Source organism: Chiroxiphia lanceolata, chromosome 6 (assembly GCF_009829145.1).
Source record: "Chiroxiphia lanceolata isolate bChiLan1 chromosome 6, bChiLan1.pri, whole genome shotgun sequence".
In the NCBI taxonomy this organism is placed as follows: domain Eukaryota; kingdom Metazoa; phylum Chordata; class Aves; order Passeriformes; family Pipridae; genus Chiroxiphia; species Chiroxiphia lanceolata.
In genome coordinates this window covers 23768054-23791519 of record NC_045642.1, presented here as the reverse complement: position 1 = coordinate 23791519, position 23466 = coordinate 23768054, and the positions used below count along the sequence as shown (strand labels likewise).

General features: G+C 42.5%; 1 protein-coding gene across 1 annotated transcript; it reads left to right on the top strand.

The window, feature by feature from the left end:
- Nucleotides 1–1847: 1847 nt before the first annotated feature.
- Nucleotides 1848–22409, top strand: SYT13 (synaptotagmin 13). Its single transcript, XM_032689946.1, is given in 7 exon segments — nt 1848–2390; nt 7272–7494; nt 9378–9512; nt 11099–11412; nt 15667–15796; nt 16579–16691; nt 16693–22409. Coding segments are annotated over 7 exon segments (1308 nt in total). The 5' UTR covers nt 1848–2207; the 3' UTR covers nt 16903–22409.
- Nucleotides 22410–23466: the final 1057 nt, after the last annotated feature.

Below are 23466 nucleotides of genomic sequence, written 5' to 3'. Positions count from 1 at the left end.
GCACTTTTAGGAAGAACCCATCCTGTGGAGGAAATCAAAGGCATCTAAAGAGTGCGCCTATTCTTTTTGTCATGTTTCAGACTCTTCTCACTTCTGCTTCTCTTAAGTGGTGGTAGAAGTCCATAACAACATGGTTCCTTCTTCAAATTCAAGATAAGACTTCATGGAACTATGATTACAGTGTTACCTGTTCAGCTAGGGGCTGAATGAAGTAACTGTTAACTAAGTCAGCAAATTGTTGGAACAGTCTACCCATGGCAAAGAAAATTCAGATCAGAAGAGGTAATCACAAGGATGCTGCTTAAGGCTTTGGAATCTCCTGAGCCACAAAAAGCAAGAAGCAAAAGGATCCTTTGGTCAGATTTCTCAATCCCCTCTATATGGTGTTCTTCCCACTGCTGAGCACAGCGAGAGATGTGCTAGTGGTCCAGGCTGGTGTGCCCATCTTTTGTTCTTGTAAAGATAGAAGGCAAAGCTCAAGGTTTTCCTTCCATGGGCTGAACTGAAAGACCAGTGTCCATGGGCTCAGCAATTTATTGGTGAATTACCTCTGCCTAAGGAATCTGTTGTGATTTGGTTCTTGATGGCAGTGGAGTCAGGAGGGTTGGAAGTGTGAGGTGAGATGTGTCTAATAAGTGTGGTAGAGTGAGGAGAAGACAAAATGACAGAATGTGCATTGCATCAATTAGGATGCTGCGGTGTTACAGAGAAATCTTTAACAATTAAAGTGAGAGTCAGATGTGTAAGGGAAGTTTTGTGTGAGGGAGGTGAACATGTTATCTATAGTGGAACAAAGGCTGAGTGAGTTGTCATGAGTAAGATATGAAACATCAAAAAAATAAAAAAGTTGAGAAAAATTATGGATAATCTGAGCTCCAGAAAGATAAAAAAAAAGAATTTCTAAACATTTCTCTGTACATAGTTCATTTTTTTCCTGATCCATGGGCATCAACTGTATTCCAAACTAGATAGACAAAGAAGCTCCCAGTAGAACTGAGTATTTTTTTTCCAGAGCCTTATAAGGAATATTTTGCGTCTTGCTTACTAGTTCCACTCAGCCCAGATATATGGTGACCAGAATTATAAACCCTTTCTGACCACTAGATTCTTCTTGTGAAGTACCCAGAAAAGGGTTGTACACGTCACAAGAAACATATCAAATGATGGCATTTATTATCCTCTTCCCCAAACTGGGCATTCCGAGAAAATAAGGCAAAAATAAATGAGTCAGTGAAAGATAACCACTCCATCATCTCAAGAGAAAACTGGGACAGACATCTAGCCCTTCAGGTCTATTCATGTACGTTCTTCTCCTGTGCTCACCAGCCCACTGCCTGACATCAGTGTGGTAAGCAGTATGACTAATATCTAGCATATGTTGTTTGCTTTCTCATTCCCTCCAGAGGAAGCAGCATATGCACTAGTGTGTCTTGTTTGGTAGGATTTTCTGCTGTCTTTTTAAATGGAGGTGCTGGTCTGCATTGATCCTACAGAAAGCAGCCCCAAAAGGATCAGACCCTGTGCTTTAATGGGAAGGTGGTGAGGCATAGGACAGTGCTTAGTTCTTGCAGTGTTTGTTCTCCCAGCCTCTGAAGAATGAGAAAGTTTTGCCTGACTTTCACACAGGCTTTACTCTGACTATAGAGTATCATGCAATGCTATCATAACACAGCTTCTCAGGCCAGCAGCTTTTGGCAGTCACTATCTTTGCCTTAAAACAGTAAAATTCAATCTCTTGAGCATATCAGCAAGTCAGGCCTGAGAAATATTGCTAGTGAGCTGATCAAACATTTGGATGCACTTTCTGTGAGTTAGCTAGCAAGGCCAGCCCCTTCTGCTGACGTCTTTCCTCTCTATCACACATCAGACTTTTCCCAGTGGAGCTGGAGAACAGGCTTCAATGAAAACTGCCTGTTTGCAGTTACATGGAGATTGCAGGCACTACAATCACTATTTCCTTAATGTGACCTGGAGCAGAACCTCCATCATCAGGATAGAAAGGTAGCCTTGTTGCCTAGCAAAGGTAGGATGATTTATCTGTGTCTCTAGATTGGTCCCTTTTCTTTCCTGCACAACAGAATTGCTTTCAGACTTCCAAGGAGAATGAAGCCAGGCTAAAAATCGGAGTGGATGTGGGAGAGCTGCTCTTGCAGGGAGTAGGATAGTCACAGGGTTTCTGCTCTTTCTGTTCTGTGCAACGCAGGACAATGGTTTTGTCTGCTCCAGTTATAGCCCTGGGGGCTACCTTAGGGACTGCAACTAGCATCCTTGCCCTCTGTGGTCTCACCTGCTTCTGCAAATGCAAGCAACCTGGGAAAGGACTCTCAGAAAAGGATCAAGAGGAGGAGACGGAAAATCCTAAGCCCAGCGTGCTTCAGCCAGTCCAGCAAGTAAGACACAATCTCTAATTTACTCCGTGATTTTTCTTAAATGCAGAGGTTGGGAATGCAACTCTTCCCTGTTAGGCTACTCAGCATGTGATTTATGCTGTCTGTTTATCTGCTTACTGTGTTCACGATGTAACAACATGCTAGTGGGAGGAGGAGTGAGGGAAAAACAGAGATGAGCTGGGTAACACACAGAATTACCGGAGCAGGAGACAGCTGCCTCATTGCCAAAGAGAAAGCTGCTAATGGCAAAAATGGGGGAGAAGGACTGGAAATGGTGTTTAGCTGTCAAGATAGATCACAAGAAAAATAATTTACTGAGAGGAGAAGGCATTGAAATTACAATAAAAAGCAAGTGAGAATCTAGACTGTGATGACTGGACAATCTCATCACATTGTGAATTTCTTTTTCACTTACTGTAAGAGCAATGTGGAGTATGAAACATGTCAGGCATCCCTGTGTGCTCTTTTATTCTTGTTAGAATCCAAATGCCCTGATTTACTCCTGAGCTCAGTGCAAAAGAGAACAGGGGAAATTACAGGACACTTCTAATATTCTTATTGATGGGAATGTCTTCTTCAAATGGAAATGTTAGATGATTTCCTTGGTGACTATGGTCTTTAGCATGAGCTTCGGTCAGTCTCTGAAAGTATTACCTCTTGGCTGTTGCTCCTGATATCTGTATTTGCCTGCATCTTGTCACTTTGACTTAGCCATTTAACCAAGTGTTATGCCATATAGTCAATTCCAAAGGCCAGTGATACATTGTATAAGTCTTTGTTTGTCTTTCAATTATTTGAGCTGCCTACTATTTTTGTATTCTTAAAGTGTGTAGCAGGAGTCCTAATTGAACTTCTCTGTAATGTTTGTAATTAAATATTTAGTCTCTCTTTGGCTTCCAATCTTAGGCTTTTAGTAGAAAAGAAACCGGGCATCTTTGTGCTCCCGTTACAGTTTATTCTGAGGAAAGATGACCAAATCTACAAACTGTATTGTAAGAACTGGTGCAGATATACAGACTGGCATTACCAGAACTTGTGATTGCTGGAGAGGGAAAGGGAAGTGAGGAAGGAAGGCTCTGCTGACCATGTATTAACATCCACGTGGAGTTTAGGACTTCTCAAGAGATTGCTGCTAATTCTGAGCCTTCATCCATGAGCATGGTGAATAACTCCTAGTACCAGTTTGCATTTTCTTAGGATGAATTTCTTCTGTTTGATAGCTTAGTCATGTCCTTTTCAGGCTCCTTTCTTGTCTTTTCTACCCTATACAGGAGATTTGCCAATGTCTATATATAAGAATGTACAATGATGCTGAGATTTTCCCAAGTTTACTGTTAACATGAATGAGAAATGTGTAACTTTGACAGTCATATCACTTTATACAGCGATTTTTCTAGCTGTTCTCTGGAGCAACGCTATCCACAGACAACTTTACCGTGAGGCTCTTTCTACAAGAGACTTTTTGTTGTTGTAATCTAGCTCAGAAACACCTCAGATCTTTATTTTAATTCCATCCTTGGACTGGACTTCTTTTCTTTATATGCCTTTTGGGAAACACCTTGTGAAAGTGTTAATCCACCCTGAACCTTGTCCACTGGCAAGTTATCCTGTTTACATGACTGAAATAAGCATTGTCTCCATATTGTCCAATTAAGCCTCAAGTACCCAACAGCTATTCAGTCATGGTCCTTACAATATTTTTACATTCATCAGATTTTGCCATGACTTACTCCAGTATTTGACCAACAAGGGTTCAAATTATTCAACCTGCCCTCAATGTATCACTACTACCTGAGCGATTGCATTATTTTAGCATTGTAGACTTTTTAATTTGAAGTATTATTTCTAATGTTACTGGCTTTGGAGTTTTTTAAAGAAATCTGGCCAAATTATAGCAACCAAGTGAACATTCTGTCACAGAAAGCGCAAAATGTTCTTAGTTTGCATATTCTGTATGTTTAGCAATTCTTTCCGATTTAAACAGTTTTCTTGCCAGGAACATGTATTTCCCTATGCTGTCACTGATTCAGAATCAGTCTATATACCTCCAAGGAATGAATCCCAATTTCAGTTTGGAGCATATGAAATTTTATCATCTCTGCCTATGTTGATAAATTGTTCTGTTGAGACTTTTTTCTGACTACATTAATACACAGTATGTCCTAGTCAGTGTTTGACATACTTAATTATTGAAGCCTGTCAGGGCAACTGATTCAGATAAACAGAGATGACAAAAGAAAGATGAAGCAAGTCTGCATTTTATTCGCTTGGCATGTCTCCCATGACAGCGATGCTTGTATTTGCTATAGACAGAGGCTCCCTGTGGACATGCCCTGCATACATGAGGAGGAAGAGTTCAAACACAAAGATACATCTACAGAACAATGAAAAACTGCTGTAAATATGCAAAGTCTCAGCAAAGCCTGCAGAATGAAGATTCCTAAACACATGCAGCAATGGCAACAATATCTGGCGCTTTGTTTGAGTGACACTGGCCAGGGACCCTGAAGGGTCAGTTGCAGGCCTCCTTGCTACTTTTGGTGTATTTGCTTTCATGCATTTTTACAAAACTGTCTGAACTGTCCTGTTCATCTCTTTATATAAGACACTGCTGCTGATTTGCAAAGAAAACTTCCATAGGGCACTGCTATGTAACTGGATTAGCAGATAGAACTCGGGAAAGAGCTGGCAGCAAAATAATAAACAGAGGCAGATGCAGTTGGAAGAGGGGTGGGCTAGTCCCACTGTGCTTGCATATGTCTCTCATCTCTAGTTCTGCAGAGCAGACAGGCAAGAGGATATTTAGACCCAGTGGAGTTCTTAGTTGCTGTGTGCTGATGGATTTCCTGACTAAAGCCTGCCTGACTTTCAGCAAGAGGAAGAAAAGATTGTACTAGCAATACCTTAAACTTGTATGGTGTTTTCATCCCAAAGGATCTCAAAGTGCTTCATGTGATAGCAGCACAGAGCAATGCAGGCATGGGGCTCTGGTGTGATGGCCATGCCCAGCAGGACAGCAGCCTTATGCAGTAGCTTCAGGATAGAGAACAGCAGAGACTGACCACCATGTCAGGCCCTGTATGTGTGCCAGATATAATGCCTCTGCACAACAAAAGCATCCTGTTTTTCAAGCTGTTGTCCAGTGATTCCTCACATATTTTGCTTGGTTGGTTTGCTTTAATTTTAGAAGAATGGAAAACTGCATTTAAGGTTTGGATGAGTAACTTCACATATCCCTAGAGGATTGATGAGGTTCACATCTCTGAAAGAGGGATCTCACTTACAGGCCCACACCATATGACTTATGTAACATCTAAACTCAGCCGAACACTAGGTGAGGATGGCACACAGTGACATCTTTTTTTTCAACCTACTTCTCATTCAGACCCCTTAAAATTAGACAAGATAAAAATGCTATATTACATGGTAAACTTCCTAAACACTGATGCACTGGCTGCCTTGAGAAGATGGAATCACTGATCTAATTAATTCTCTACCACTGCCAAGTGTTGTAACCATGGTACTATGATCTCCATAAGCAGAATATGACTAAATAGCCAACATCCAAGACTGCTCTCTTTCTTCAGACTCTGTTTCTTGAGAAATTGGTATGCTTCCTCTGGGCATACAAGCTGGGAGCTGGAAGTCCAACACAGACAAGTGCTTCGGGCATCATCTACATTCATTATTAATAGGAAACAATAAGACTAATGAAAAAACTTTAATTACAATTATGAACCTTTCTGTCTCACTCTCAATCTTGACACAAATAGGTTGGCAGGCAGCAAGGTTGGAGATAATCCCACTGCACAATAATCAACCAAAATGGCTGTTTTACTTCTGCTTTTTGTCTCTCATGTTTTGGAAACATTAATAAAATCTGTTGCAAGGATTGGGGTCATTGCTAGTCAGCTTTTGTTTTTCCCCATTGACGAATCCAAACATAAATGAATCAGGAATGATTTCAGTTGTAAGCAGACTGGATTCTTTCTTGGGACACAAGGAAAAGAGGACTGTTCTATTCCACTAAAATATTTTCTTTGTTTAGGGAGAACAATCATGCCTTTGTGTCAACCTTTGCTTGGACTCCCTGAGCATTGCACTGTCTTTCAGGTTCTTCTGCTCATCCCATTTTCATGATTCAGCAGGGAATTGAAGTGTAAGAAACAAACTCAGGCATAAATCCAAATTTCAATCCTGGTGTAATAAAGAGGAAATGTGTGTCTGAGGGTCAGTTGGAGCTCTGGTCTAGAAAGCCAGGGGATAGTCCAAAAGGCTGAGATGATCATTTAATCAACTACTCTTGGTATTTCATTGCAGAGATCATTTGTTCAACTAGTTCTCCTTTTTCTTATTACACCATGGTCGTACTTGATCCAAGCGACTATATGACCTGTCTCGCATTCTAATGCTTACTACATATTCAAAATATTCTAAAATCTGTGATGGCTGTAGCCTCTTGCTCTTGGATTTGACTTTCAAACATCAAGGTAAAAATTACCATGCATTATCACAGCAAAATTAACTTTATGGGTAATTTCTGTGCTAAGAGGAAACACAGACTTATGAAAAGACTAACTGGTACAGAAACAGGAAAAATCTAATTATAAGAACATATCTTTTTTTTTTTTTTTGCAACTAGTAGAGAAATAAATCTGAAAAGACATACATAAGTAGACATCTACCAGTAGAAGGGTATCAGCTTTGGCAAGACAGTCTCTGGACGTACAGTTAGTGGTTTCTACAACCAAAGAAAAAATGATGGTAGGACTGACCAGAGGCACCACTTTTTCTCTCTTTGTCTCAGCTCATTTAATGCTGTGAGAATTGGAAAAATGAGTCTAATTAGTTCAAAGTAATAAACAAGGTTTTAATTTTCAGTTCAACGTTAAGAAAACCGCAGAGCCAGTACAGCCTCGAGCACTCCTGAAGTTTCCCAACATTTATGGCCCCAAACCAGTAGTAACTTCACCTGAAATTGTTAACTACACACAGTACTCTCTGAAGACAACAGAAGAACCAGCTACTGGAAAACATACTGGTTTGGATGAGAGCAGGATGAAGATACAAGTCAATGAAGAGCTGTTTGTTCTCCCTCAAAACGGTAGGAGCTTTTGGTCTTCGGACTAACATTGCTTTTCTGAGTGTAGATCTGTGATAGTTCTGAATATAATGTGATTTTCTTAGATAAATAAATGTGAAAATGAAAATAGTGGATGGTTTTTATTCTCCTTTATGAGCACCTGTGAGTTCTGTCTTCAATACATTTGTTTAATAGAAGGTAGTCATGGAGTTCATCAGAACATTCAGATAACAAAGCTGTATTGTGTCTTGTTGCAATGTTTTTTTTTAACTGAACATCTTTTGTGTTGAAGAATCTGGCTCACTGGTAGCAAACAGTCTGTAGAAAAGTGCATTTAGTATAGTTTTACTGAGAGCAGTTGCCAGAGTATGTGTGAAATATCTGGCGAAAATTGGGCAGAGTATCGCCTCCAGGACAAATGCTAGCTGTCCAGCAACTGTCCTTGTCAGGGACAGTGGGGGTTGAAGCTGCAATTTTCTCTGCTTCCTTTTTCTCCGCTGGTTTGGTGAGATGGTCTTGGCTTTTTCTAATGTGCAGTGAAACGAAGGCTGACACCTCAAATATTTCTGCCACACAGAATTCCTGTTTCCCATCCAGCCCAGAGGGTTACACTCCAAAACCTGAAACATAAGATTCCTGGAGCCTGAAAGAAAATGCAATGTTAATTATATACATCTGGCAGCATAGCTAGGTTGCTTCCATACTGATTTTAACTTCACAGCTATCTTTTAACAGGACAATTGACTCTTCTGGCTATCATGCTAATAAAACCTTCCTGAAGATTGCCAGAGAGCCAATGCCATCTGTCATGATTTTTATTGAATACTCTTTTGGTTTTTTTTTTTTAATTGCTTGAGATTATATTTTTGCCATTCTGGAAGGATGATTGCTACATTCAACTCCCCACCCTGAGACTTATGAGTGTGGAAAAGAAAGTACCATGGGAAGCAGCTGCATTGGAGGAAGAGAGACTGTCTGAGGCACATCCTTAGGTGTCAGGAAGAAGATTATAGGGTGACAGAATGAAAATGATGGCTGCATTTAGGCTAAAGCTTTATGTAAGTGTGTTGGTGTAAGAGCCTCTCTGCACTGCTAATGGTACAAGCAAGTTTCCTTCCTGCTGTGCCTGATTTCGTAGCTCAAGTGGTGCTAAAATTAAGCAAGAATTGTTGCATTCTCCTTTTGATGCCACAATGAACTGGTCTAAACTGTGTTTCAGATTTTCAGAAGGAAATGTGCTGGTCCACTATTGTTTTCCATGTGAATCAGAACTGACCCAGCAGATTACAGCTTTTGATGACAAAATCTCTGGTTTCTCTTTTAGTCTTGCAACTTGCTTTATTTCAGTATGAAATACATACTCAGCTCCAAAATCACACATGGAAAAATTGTCTCCTGGATTCTCAAGTTCATTGTCTTCAGCCTGATCAGGTGCTATGGAATTAGATGTCTTTTGCATGACAAAGACTTTGTTAAAATCTAAAAAAACTTTAGAGAGGCCTGACCTAATGCAGAATTGCATAGCAGCTCAAAAGCAGACTCACATTCTCATTAGAGAGAATATAAGATTCAATTTAACAACGCAAGTTAAAACAACATTAAACAATATAACAAGTAATGAGTGTCATTTAGACATCTTGGCCTAAGAACAAGGTAAAAGAACCACGATAAAGCACAATGCGGTAAACTGCAAAAGTCTTGTCCAGGTACTGTAGAAAGAGCTGAAAGTTGAGTAAACAGAGCAAAAATGAGATATGATGATGGAGGAAGAAGGAAAATAAATTATATTCCTGCATAAAAGGTGCAGGATAGTAAGACTTTTAGAAAAGCTGAGTCAAGACAGGGTGGATTAGTTCTCTTGGGAAGGTAAGACCTGCTTGCTAAAGGGGTTTTTTCAGTTCCAGGTGTGGTAAAGGATGTGTGTGTCACAGAGCACTTGAACCCAGAGAGGGCAGCCAGCTGTAACCAGGCCCCTGAGCTGCACTACTCCCTTGTGTATGATCAACAAAGAGCTGAGCTGCGTGTGGCACTTCTGGAAGGTAAGGGGCAGAGACCTTCTGATCCAAAGGTACAAGACACCTATTGATTACATTTATAGAAAGTTCCCCTCCTACCTTAAAACCAACATGTGTTCTCAGGACCACTGGATGTTTCACTGGTTCTAGGCTTGTGGAACAGAAGTATCTGGCAATGTCACTGCTCGAAGTGAGAGTGCAGGGCATGACTTGGGAACAATTGTTTGCACAGCTCAAAAGAAGAATTCAGGAACCATGATGGGTTCCTCCAATCCTAGACATGGTACAAAGCAACCTCTTCTTTTTATATTTTCCTTTGGGGTGGAGGGGAAGGGGGTTACTATCTCCTTCCTTTCTCAACCTGACCCACTTCCTACTGCCTCTTCCTCAAGTCAAATCAAAGACTGAGCTGGAGATACCAGACTTATTTGAGGAAGAACCCTCTGGCTGTGCTTGGCCAGGCAGCCAGGTTCTGTGTCACACTCTGAAGTGGGGAACTGACAACTGTAACAGCTTCGCCACTCGGGGCTGAAGCATCATCAGCTCCTCTGGGAAAGTAAATAAGCTGACTGAATAATTCATGCACAGTGCAGATCTCTGTGGAAACCTAATCAAATCACACCCTCTGAAGTGAGAACTGAAAAGGTGCTGAATGGCAGCCACTGCTGTGGGCCTGATTCCAGCAGCAAGCACACAGTTCCCCTCCAGCATGGACACCCACGCCTGCTGGCTGTCACCCTGGCACTCCTGTGTGCATGCTCCTCCGTGGGTACCCTATTGCCCTAGGGAAGGGGCAGGGTCTGCTCCTTAGTTCTGTTCCCCTGAGAAGCCAGGAGAGCCCTTTAACCCATGCCCTGTGATCCTGGCAACCTCAGGAGCAGCTGTCCTTGGACTGGCTGCAGCAAGGACAGCAGTTTTGTCTATAAAGTCCTGATGCTCCACAACCCCTTGGAGAAAGGTGTGGTCCTCTTGCTGTGGAGAAGATGGTGTAGTTCTGTTGATGCAACTGAAGAGTGTGAAATGCCATTCTCACTCTAGGCTTTCCAACATAAAAGCAATGTAAAATTAGGGATGAGCGTCTGTTGACACAGATCTTTTTGGCTGTGGGACGGCTACTGACAGATTCATTTACCGGTGGTTGAACGAGCTGACTGATCCCCCACTGGCCTGCAGGGATGGATGTATGCCAAGGGGGAGGTCTATCCCATTTCTGATGTCTGTGACTGATCTTCCTGCTTTTAAAGTCTTTGTAAGAAGCTCTTTTAGTGTGCCAAGGTAAAAGTAAATGAGAGCTGCCAATCCCTGTGCCATGCTGTCTTATCTCATTGCTGTTCTGCATCTTCCAACAGACCATGTTCCCTTGAACTCAGCTGTTGCTCTCCCAAACACTAGCAGCATCCTTCTGCAGTGGCAGAAGGACAGGGACATTGTGTAGCACAAGGAAAACACCACAGCATGAGCCCACAGCTTAGTCTGCCCCATGCAAGCAGGAAGAGGGATCAATGTCTATGCAGCTCTTTTATTTTATGGCTCTCATGAAATAAGCAACTTAGCCACAGATATTTCAGGGCTGTCTTTTGTGAGAGGTCCTTATTATCAATCTTTTCCAGCTATGCATGGCAGAATGACTGTGGACCAAGATGCTGGCTGCCATTGCTACATACTGGGCACATTGGTGAGAAAGTCTGGTATTGCTGAGGCCCAGACAGAGCTGAAGAAGAAGGTACTTCACACCCTTTGGGAGGAGGTCCTGCGATTTCCATTAACTGAGGAGGAGATGCCAGAAGGGACACTGACTCTCACCCTGAGAAACTGCGACAAGTTCTCCAGACACAGCATTGTGGGGGAACTCAAACTGAACCTTGCTGAGATGGAGGAATCCTTTGGGAAGGCCCAGTGGGAAAGGCTAAAGAGTCCAGAAAAGGTATGGACTCAGTCTGTGCTGGTAGTCCAGAAACCCTAATGATTAATAGTTCGGACAAGAGAAGCCCTTTTTCTAGATGGCTCCATATGGGTTGGTGGCTTTATTTGTTTGGAGTAGATTTACAGGGGTGATGTGGGACTGCAGAGGTCACTCAGCAGTGCTCTGTGATGGTCTGTAGATAACCATTTCGGAAACAGAGGCCCATCAACCCGCCTTCCATCTACCACTCCCAGCAGTTAACATGTGTCACAACTCCCTCAGCTCCTCCTCAACACCATGACAATCTGACACTGACATCTGTAATTCAAAGATATGTCTAGAAAAAGGTGTGTGAGTTTCTGAGAATTTGTGATGCAGGACCACAGTGGCAAGAGCTGAAATACCAGAGAGTGCCTACAGAGCCCGATGGAGGGACTCTGCAAAGCAGTGTATTGGTAGCGCATACGATGGCATTCCAGGGAGCCTTAAGCTAGGAGTCAAATACATTGTTGGGACCAAAATGTTGGACTGAAGACCACTTATTCTTACTGGGATCAATCCACAACTATTTGCTCTGGGAGATGTCAAAATATCATTCATTGTATTGTGTTGGTTTTCTTAAACATCAAAACCTTCCTTTCCTTCCTTATCCACATCTTCCCAGCAGTATAAACAGGGAAAATGGAAGGAAGTATTCCAACAGCACTTGAAGTCGGTAAAGAGGATGCTTCATGAGCACTAACTTCTTGCACATTTCCTCAGAAGCCTTTCCCCTGCCATGGACTGGGTTATTCTTCTAGCAGCAGCAAGACCCTTAACATGGCAGCAGGGTGCTGCTACTGCTGCTACTGGTACATCAAAAAAAATAGGTGCCTGTTGTACTCTGGTGTGGTATGAGGTGAGCAATGCAAAGCAACACCAACGCTGTCGCTAAGCATCATGAAATAAATTACTGCCTGTCACCATCAGGGGTGAGGGCTCTCCACTGAGTTGGCCACAGACAGAGTACAGAGTTAGCATTTCTGATTTCCAATAATGCTGATTTATCTGATCACCACTTGAATACTAACAGAACTGTCCACCCTAAAAAAATTATCTGGCAGAGACAGAGGCAGCAGAAACAAATGTGTGGTCTAAATTAGTTTAATAAACTTCAAGCACAAGGCTGAATATTTGTCTAATATCTGTAACCCTTCCCTTGACCTCCATACTGAAGCATCTGCTTTTTCAGCAATACCCAAGGAACAGCCTGTTCACAGCAATGGTCAGTTGCCACTCCAGTGCACGTGAAGGAGTCCTGACATACTGGGAATTCTGCCTTGGTCCAGCTTCACAACTACACATAGGAACAGGGCAGTATTCATTTCTTCTCCAGGCTGACAGCACAAGGTTAGCACCAATAGTACTGCTGAACAGTGCCCCAGTTTGAGCTGAGGATGTGAAGTGAAAGCTGAATTTGCGTCATCTGGGACCTGAGAGAGCCAACCATTGCACAGATAGCTTCTGTATACAGATCCTGAATCATTCATTGAGAACCAGAGGGAGGGAGTGAGGAAGAGCTGTTCAAAAAAGAGGAGCTATTTTTGACAGTATTCATCCAGGAACAAAGTTACTGAGCTTCATTACCTTGAAATGCCAGGAAGGGCAGAAATTTCATTTGTACCTTCCCAGTAATTCCCCCACACCCAAGGGAAGGAGCTCAGAGTGGAGCTTACAGCCAACAGGTGATGCAATTATCATTCAGGAATTCATGGAGTCCTGTGAGCAATGCAAAGCATAGATACTGTAGACTGATAACCTTATCTTGTTCCTTCCCTCCCACTGCTTTGCTAATGATTGTGATGATAGTGGGTCCTTGCATAGCAACTTCCTTTGATTCCATGGTGCCCTGCACGTAATTCACCGATGACCCCTTGATGCTTTTTATCTTTACTGCATAGAAAGGAATACTGAAGCTCTGATGGTTGTATGAATTGGAAAGATTGCAGCACAAAATGCAGGTTATGGATTTAATAGAAAACGTAAACAAAAGAAAACAAAACCCAGAAAGAAAGCGAAAAAGAAGAAAATTACCTTTTGCTTGGTCTCTTCAAGCAAAGCTCCAGCAGAGACCAACCATTGCAGGTTTTGGTTTCATGTGGATGCAGGCTGGTCAAAAACTTGATCAGGATACTAGGAGTTAGAAAGTCATAAGCACAAGACGTGATCTGTGTACAATGTGTGCATTTGTGTGTGTGTGCATACACGCATGCATACGTGCACATCTACAGAGCCCTACCCCTCCCAGTCTCCACTGTATCTATCTGTGCCTGGAGCTATAGGAACCAAACTAGCCAAGAGCTATAGAATGGGACCTGGGTGAGATGTAGTGAGGACAAATACACAAAAGCAGCTTATAAACTGCTTAAACTCTGGGTTTTTACTGAGGTGGCGTTTGGGTTTGTCCCTCTGTGTACGAACACCTATTATTTTGTAGTGAACATACAGGCATCTGAATCTCTCCTGGTTTTATGCATGGTTTATTTAAGGTCCGCATCAATTAAGACAGGATTTATGTATAAGAGAAATGCATATGAGCCCTGCATTGCTATGAGTGCATGAAAAAAAGATTTATTTGGGCTGACTTAGGATTGAATTTCAAGTTCCTTGCTAATGCTCCCACCTGATTTTGCAGGACAAAATTAGTCATTCAAACCAGACAGCGATGACAGTCATGTTTTCTGGAGAGTCAATCAGCTCACAGGGAGCATACAGGGGCCTGTCCTTGCCTGTTCGAGTACCAGTCTGAAAATTAATTTGAAATATTTATGGCTCACTTAGTAGCAAGAGTGCAGAGCACAGAAATGGCCTAGAGAAGGGCTAGAGATAGAGCATGCTAAGGAGTCCAAAGGGAGTCCATTGAATTGACATTGGCTTTCTGTGGACTTGCTGGGTCATTAACCTACACTAAACCAGATTTCTGTCACAGGCTCCTACTCACTGAGAGAATAACCACTCCACTTTCACCTTTGCCATGGGCTGTCAGGTCTGCACACAACGTGTGGATTTCTCTCCTTCCCTGCTGGCTCTGAGGAAGAAGAAACTGCACTGCTCTCCAGAGGAGAGTGGTGGTGGTGTGGCTGCCTCTAGGCTTCTGCTCTGGGGCTGCTTGTACAGGTCAAGTGGGAGGGAAGGGCAAAAAGATCAGAGGTTAGAGGACAATAAGAAAGGAAAAAGAGAAAAAGAGAAAAAAAAAAAAAAAAAAAAAAAAAAAGAAAAAAAAAAAAAAAAAAAAAAAAAAAAAAAAAAAAAAAAAAAAAAAAAAAAAAAAAAAAAAAAAAAAAAAAGAAAAAAGAAAAAAAAAGAAAAAAAAAAGAAAAAAGAAAAAGAAAAAAGAAAAAAGAAAAAAGAAGAAAAAGAAAAAAGAAAAAAAGAAAAAAGAAAAAGAAAAAAGAAAAAAGAAACAAAAAGAAAAAAGAAAAAGGAAAAGGAAAAAAAAAGGAAAAAAAGGAAAAGGAAAAAAGGAAAAGGAAAAGGAAAGGAAAAGGAAAAGGAAAAGGAAAAGAAAAGGAAAAGGAAAAGGAAAAGGAAAAGGAAAAGGAAAAGGAAGTCTCCTGCAGGGGCAGGAGGGAGAGCTGCTGAGTCTTGAGAGAAGGCAGGTGGGAAGCAAGAGTACACTACTGTGCCAAGCTCACAGAGGATTTTGTCTTGGCTGGGTTTTTTCCCGTACCAAGTAGGGTGTCAGAGAAGGTGTAGCTCCAGCTCCCAGTCTGACTCAGTCCCGGGTATCACCTGTGCTTTCCCAGGGAGCCACTACACTTCTACTGGGCAGCATGGGCTGGGGGCTGTGTTCATCAGAGCCTCCTGGGAAATGAAGCAGCTGAAACAAAAAGTAATTATGAAACGCAGTAATGGAAGTAGTGGACATAAATATAGGGCAGCTAGGTGGTTTCTCAAAATAGAAGTAGCTGACTACTTGCATTGTATTCCAGACCCAAATCTTCTTCTTCTGACTAAATATTCCACTAAAAGTTGATGTTAGGAAGCAGCTACTTTCCAGTAGCATAAGAATTCAGTAACTCACATGATTGGGGCCTTATGAGCGGAGGAGCCTTTCAGGCATGTTTGGATGGTTATTCTCATCCAGTGTAACTGGAAAGATCTCCTGTACAAAGGCAGAGAGACAACTTGTTTGGTTCGTGGCCTTCCACCCATCAGTCTTGTACTACTTCGTTTTCCTAATGTTATGGCCAAGACTGTATAAAAAATTAACCCTTTCTATGTCTCCATTTCCAGGAGCCATCCATGGGCCATGGGGAGGTTCTGCTCTCTATTAGCTACCTGCCAGCAGCTAACCGCCTTCTGGTGGTGATCATTAAGGCTAAAAATCTCCATTCCAAGCAGCTGAAAGATCTACTTGGCAGTGGTGAGTGTAATAGCAAGGAAACAGAGACTGTTGTTTCTGCTATTATGTAAATCTAGAAAGAAAGTGGGAAGGGTGATGTTTGGCAGAAAAAAAAAAAAGTTTGGCTTAGAAAACCAAAGAGATTTGAATAATTTCTATAAATGAAAACCAAATATGCCCAAGATCAATATTTCTTATGTGCTCTCTCTCAGACTGATGTCACCAGTGTCACTTCTCTTGCATTTTTGGGTGTAGTTTTGGGCACCACAAAATAAAAGATCATTAGCTCCTGGAGAGCATTCAAAGGACGGCCACAAGGATGGTGAAGGATATGGAGGGGAGGCCTTACGAGGAGCATTTGAGGTCATTTGGTTTGTTCAGCCTAGAGATGAGACTGAGGAGAGACCTTATTCCAGTCTACAATTTCCTCGTGAGGGGAAGAGGAGGGGCAGGTACTGATCTCTTTGCTGCAGTGACTAGTGACAGGACTTGAGGAAACAGCACAAAGCTGAGTCAGGGAAAGTTTAGGTTGGATACCAGGAAAAAGTTTTTTGCTCAGAGGGAGGCTGAGCACTGGAACAGGTTCCCCAGGGAAGTGGTCACAGCACCAAGGCTGTCTGAGTTTGAGAAGCTTTGGACAATGCTTTCAGGCACATGGTGTGATTCTTGGGGTGTCCTGCATAGGGCAGGAGTTGGACTCGATGGGTCCTTTACAACTCAGCATATTCTAGTCTAGTCTAGTCTAGTCTAATCTATTTGTTGCATGCTCATTAATTTGGTGTCTCTTTCAACTTCCTATACAGATGTTTCTGTCAAGGTGACACTGAGGCATCAGTCCTTGAAGCTGAAGAAGAAGCAGACCAAACGTGCAAAACACAAGATCAACCCAGTGTGGAATGAGATGATCATGTTTGAGGGTGCCTCATGAGCTCCTGCGTGCCTCCAGCGTAGAGCTGGAAATGCTGAGCCAGGATGGCGCTGGCCAGAGCCATGTGCTTGGCAAGTGCAGTCTAGGCTTACATGTCACAGGTACAGAGAGGAACCACTGGGAAGAGATGCTGAGGAACCCCAGGAGACAGATAGCCATGTGGCACAGCTCCACATGTAAGGCTCATCACGATTACTGACAAGATTTACACCAGGCCTCCAAGCCTGGGGGATAAGTTGCATTCCACCTTCCATGTTCCCCTCCCTCAAATTTTCTCAGCACAGCACTTATTACATCACCCTTCTCTGATTTTCCTGCCCATCCTGGCCAGAGAAAACTGTCTGAAAAAGGTATTTAAAGGATAATCTCTCACCTAATTAAGTGGTTGTCTCAAACAAGAGGTTGGCTGCCGGATGATTTGAACGAATTTTATTAGCCTGCCCACTGTCATTTCAGTGAGGTCCCTGTTTCTGTAGCAGAGCAGAGGGGAGCAAAGTTACCATGGAACTGTAAGCCGCTCACTGGCATCTGGCACTGTCCCCAGGTCCCTTGATGAGTGCTGGCTCCAAAATCACAAACACACAACTGTTGTACCAGCCACTGCTTCTCGTAATACCTTGAAAGACTGAGAGAAATGAAGATCACAGGACTAACTGTCATGGCAGACACAAAGTATCAATATGAAAGAGAGAGTGAAGCCAACGTGCAGTAAAGGGGATACCTAGAAAAAGATGCAGAACTAAGGGAGAGAACAGAGAAGAGGAAGGGTTAGACGGTCAACACCAACATCCTGTGCAGCCTTTGAAGCAAACACTGCCAAACAAGAAGTCAACACCTTATTTACTTTTGTTTTCCAGAGAGTTCAATACCTTGTATTTAGGATTCGTGAAAACTGTTGAAAATATGAATGTTTCAGGACCTTTTAGCAGAATGCCTATATCCTTTTATCTTTCTATGGTGTCACCCAGGAAGACCCTAAACACAGATAAAAGTTATTGTCGACGTTACCTCCAAAAACTTGGACCAATTCTTTCTGTTACTGCCATCTTTCCTGTTTGGGTTTTTTTTTCTGAGCTAGAAAGTTTCAAATACTCTAAATATATTTCATGCAACATCTAAAACTAGGTAAAAGAAGTGGGATCATTTCATACCTTAGCAGCTGATGGATGGTTTGGTTTGACAGTTACTATTGCACTCAAATATTCATACCAGCATTACTCGAGACAACCCTTAAGAACTGCCATGTATTCATCACTTCCAGACAGAAGGAATTCACTGAACAGACAGGACTCTCCAAGGCTTGTTTTTTCTGTGTGCACTTTCAAGATTTGATGTGGCTTAAATGTTACTTTTTACTGCTTTTTGTGTGTGTGTAGATGGACTGAAAGTCTGGCATCAGCAGTGATGATTCATGACCCCATAAGCACACTGCCCGTCCTACTACTTCAAGGACTTCCATGGGGACAAGGCATCCAAAATCTGAAAAGAGAACCATATAGTCCACAGCACTGAAAATCTCAGAGAACTTCCTGGGTCAGATTGACCCTCTGTTTAAATCAAAATACTAAGCTAAGCTTTATTTAGCATCCAGCCCATTTTGATGGTGCAGTCACATAAGTCTAGCAGATTGTCAAGTGAAGGCTGCCATCCTATTGGCAAAGGGAAAACACCAGAACCAGTGTCTGAATGCACCAGGTACAAAGGGTTATGAACAGGGTCAGCTGGAGTCAGTAACTGGTGCGACGCAGGCTGGTAGTGAGACTGACACTGTTTACCATCTTCATAAATGAGCTAAACAATGGGGCAGAGCATGTCCTCAGTAAGTTTGTAGATGGCACAAAACTGGGAATATTGGTTGAAGGTGAGGCAGTTTTGCTGACATTCAGAGGGATGCTGAGAGGCTGGAGAAATGGGCTAACAGGAACCTCCTGAAATTCAACAAGGAGAAGGCAAAGTCCTGTACCATGGGGAAGAAAAACTCCATGCACCAGTGAAGAAGTGAGGGCTGACCATCTGGAAAGCAGCTTCCAGAAAAGGATCTGGGTGTCCTGGTGGACATCAAGTTGAACATGAGCCAGCAGTGTGGTCTGTAGCAAAGAAGGCCAACAGTGTCTTGTGCTGCATTAGACAAAAATTGCCAGCAGGTCAAGGGGGGTGATCCTTCTTCTCTATTCAGCTCTGGTGAGGGCACATCTGGAGTGCTTGTGTCTAATTTTGGACTCCCCATTGCAAAACAGATATGGAGTTTCTGGAAAGAGTGTAGCAAATGGCTATGAAGATGTTTAAGGGACTGGAGCATCTTCTATATGAGGAGAGGCTGAGTGAGCTGGAACTGTTTAGATCAGTCTGTATAGATACCTGATCTGGGAGAGGACAAAAGAAGATAGAGTCAAACTCTTTCCAGTGGTGTCCAGTGACAGGACAAGAGGCACAGGCACAAATTGCAATATAATAAATTCCATTTGAACACATGAAAAAAATTAAAGAAGAAAACCCCATTTCACTGTGAGGATAGTCAGACACTGGAATAAGTTTACAAGAGAGGTTGTTGGGAGTTCTCATCCTCAGAAACACTCAAAATCTGATGGGATATAGCGTGACAAACTTGCTCTAATTTATCTCACTTTGAGCAGGGCTGGGTTTGGACAATATGATCTCCAGAGGCCGTTTGTATCCTCAGTATGCTGTGACTGTGAAGAGATTGACAATGTTGATGCACACTGAAAACTGTTATCTTTATACTACTATTCCCTCTATGGGTGGTGTAGCCGGGAGTTACAGGATCATTTTGGAGATGATAAAACCAGCTTTGACCAAACAGACAAACAGAAAAGCTAAGTATGCCAATAAATATTATGTCCAATGTTTTAATCTCTGATATTGATCTACTGGCTAGAGGAGATGTAAACAAAAAAGAAAAATGGCTTCTTTTTTGTTCTATGGGATTTTGTTTATTAACAAAAAGCTGTAAGATACTGTGTGTAAACTAGACACAGGGGTCTAGTGGATAGTGAATTCTTAATAGTTGCTCTGATCATGATTCGCTTGTAGATATACCTATAAATTTAGAATAATTATTTCCATTTAAGTGCAAAATTCATTGGAATGTTGGCCTACTCTACATATAGGTTCCTGGCAGCACCGTGATTCTTTCAGGGATAATGAAAAGAAGGATAACGACAAAAGGATAACTTCATGGTAGGATGCTATTGGCTGGTACTGGAAAGCCTGAAGGCCCAAATATTTGCCTTGCTGCCAAGAGATTCCTCTAGCTCTGCATCCTGCTTATTTTACTGATCCTTTTATAACATCTTGATGGCTGAATTGTAAACAACATTATCTGCCTGTGCCCTGGTGGATTTTGGCACACCCTGTAATAGATAGCAGTCCTATAGCACTTAAAAGCATAGCTCCTCAGAATCTGACTTAGCTGTGACAAAACAATGTCCTCTTTTACAACAGAAAAATACGTGTATACACACTGCTTAACCACAAATCTGTCTTAGGAGCAAAGTGGTGTAATCAGTGTTAACGAATGGCATTGTTTCCTCCTTTGCTGCAGTGGGATTTAATGGGAAAGAGAGAAGAGTGAAAATGCATGCATCTTTCCCAGCTGGATCATTCTTGTTGTCTGGCATTTTAGCCTGGAAATATTCTTCACCATCAGTGCAGCCTGAACAAAGGCTGCCAGGCGTCCCTGGAAGGAGGCTGACAGCGGACATGGACACATAATGGGTGTGAGGAGCTGAGGAATGCTGCGTACGTGTGTTACCGGAGGGGCAGGGACGCCCAGCCCGGCTCTTCTGAACTCTGCTAATTGGAGCTGTTTGTCATCACATTCAAGCGTCTGTCCAGGGCTCTGCCCTCATCCCTCTGAACTGCCGTGTAGCAATACCTGTGCGTCCCTGAGCCTCAGCACCCAAGGGCCGGAGGTGCTAAACTGCCCTAGCAGACAAACAGCGGGGAGTGGTTTTGGTAGATGACAACACCATGAATATAAACGCGAAGTATTTGGAAATGCCACTGTATCAAGCAGCTTCAGCAACACAAGCTGTCCAAGTATCACTGAAGTGCAATAAGGCCAGAGGATGGAGCCAGGTAGCCCTACAGTTTTCAGCTCCTGGAGCTGAAAATACAGGAGGATCAGTGAACACCACTATGTATTAAATTAAAGGCTGCTGCTTATAAATTGCATTATAAGAGAAGAGGGGAAAAAAACCCAGTTATGGCAATTAATGTTCCTAAGATATATGTGTGACCAAAAGCAGCCATTAGAGTCCCCAGTGGCTAGTCTGTGGTTGGACTGGTTATTATGCCTGCTATAACCATTAACATGAAGAAGCTGGAAACCAAGAGACTGTAAGGAGGAAGGAAAAAAAAAAAAAAAAGGAAGGCATGGGCAGTCTACCTGGTCAGAATGAATGATACTTTTCACTAAGGGTCAGATTTGTGAGTTTCAGGACAGAGATCCCTCATCCAGTGACAAAACCCAAACATCATGCCTATTTCTAAACAGAATGAGAAATGCAGATCCCCTATTGTATCCAGCTTCCCCTGGGAGAGGTGGTCTCCTGATGTGGCCTCTGTTCAGAGGAGGGGACTGAGAGGCCAGAGGAAATAACCTGTGACTACATTAAGGAGTTCCTTGGTTAAAATATAGATTGTAGTTGTATTTTGCTTTGCCTTGACCTGCCCTCAAAGCTGGATCTTCCCAGGGAAATTATCTAGTTTGATTTCAGGCAATTTCTGCTTGAGTAGAAGGATTAATAGCACAAGTCACCAATAGTCACCAAATATCTCTGGGGTGTTTTAGACTCATTACTACTCTCAGCAACCCTTCTCCAGTTGTAAGGGGAGTGCTTAGAGCTGCTCCCCTGTAGGGTAACACTTTTCCAGTGCAGAGTTTTCCCCTCAGTTGTTGTCCCAAATATCCTTGCATGGTGATAGGAATCATGTTTGCTTTGCAGAGAGGTAATACATCAGAAAGTAATGGAAATTCCCTTCAACAGGGCTGGGAAAATTCAGGCTCTACTATTCCTCCTAGATACTACTGTGCTTTCAACATCTTGTTGAACAATACCTTGCATTTTGCTAGCATCTGTCATCAGTATTATCTGGAAGTAGTGTTCAAAACCACTTTTTTTTTTTTTTCATAATGGAGTAGGTTGTAATTTGGGCTCTAGAAATACAGCCCAAGATTTGCCCAAATTTTCTGAAGTCAAGATGAGTTGAGTACAATAACTTAATATGAGCTGGAAGCTAAGTGGCTTGGACCATGCTTCTTGCACTCTTTGAAGGTCAGTTTGAGGTTTGGCTGAATTAAAGGACAGAGTTTTGATAGCATTTTTCATGTGTTTCAGAATTTAACTATGTATTAAAATGTATTTGGTTCATTTGCTGAAAGATAAATGTGATGAGTAAATAGTAACACTCCACACAATATTATTTCTTCTGCTTTCAAAATGCACAAGAATAGTAGCAAAGTGAAGTAGTGATGTGTGGCCTTTCAGCATGAAGAGGCTTTTTTACTTACTTGGTCCTTTAGTGTCCCAGGTGTTTATTGTACAGAGCCAGATATTGTTTGTCAAGACTGTATATTGTTCTCACAATCCAAAGCACAAAACCAGAGCATGATGCTCAGCCATTGTGTCTAATATTACAGCACATGTAAAATACCGGCCAAGTAAATAATTCCAAGCTGTAACCGACACTGTGTCTGCATTATTTACTCTAGGGTAAGTCCCCTCTGCTTGCAGCTCATGTCAGGGGTACAGAGGGCTGGGATGAGTCAACAGAAGATCCTCTGAAGAGTGCCATCAAGGGATAGGATATGAGAAGGGGAGCAGTCAGCAACAGAGTCCTATCCTGGGCAAGCATAGGAAAATCTATTGGCTTCTTCAGCAAGGTGGCAGGTAAACAAGGCTGTAAAGGGGTTTCCAGCAGCTGCAAGAGGTTAGTGAACAGGATCTGGGAATCAGGTTCCTCCAGATACTGGCTCTCTGAAACTAAGAAATTAATTTAGATCCTTTTTTTTTTTTCCCAATCTCAGTACTGGTGGTGTTGTTGATACTCTGTAAACCAGAATACATAAGGAGGAATACATACTTAGCTGACCTAATACCATCACTGGAATTAGCTGGTTCCTAACAAGACATAGAGATCAAAGACTGCACATAAAAGTAAGAGAAAACAGATTTTGGAGCAGGAGTGGGAAGTATTTACTCCATTGACAGTTTGGGGGCACTCTCTCCACCCATCACAGTCAGTGTTAAAGCACAAGGAGAAAAACAAAGGCAGTCTGCTGGAGCCCCAGGCTGCTACCGGCTTCACATAGAGCGGTGCCACCAGCCTGTCAGCTGCACAGCAAGGCTGATGCCACTGAAGAATTTTCTGTAGAGGTGAAGGGAAAGGAGCTCTGGTGTTGTTGCACAGGGAGTTGAACACGGGTGGTGCATTGACAGGGACAATCCTTCCCACCTGGGGGATTCATGCAGGGTTACTCAGTAATTCCCAGCCCAGAGCATTGGAAAGCAGCAATAGTTGTCACAGAACATTCTTCTCTTAACCCTGCTGTTCACTGTCATTTCAGATTTATTAGAAGCTCCCCCCCCCCCCCCGGTATTTAAAAATTAAAATGGAACTGTTCCCTAATCCTCTGTCTGCCAGGAGGGAGTGTAACCTAATCCAGCCATTTCCAGTGGCTAGCCCTGAAGGTTTGCAGCCAGCTCCTCCACTTCCCTGAACTCCTAGTGATCAGGGAGGA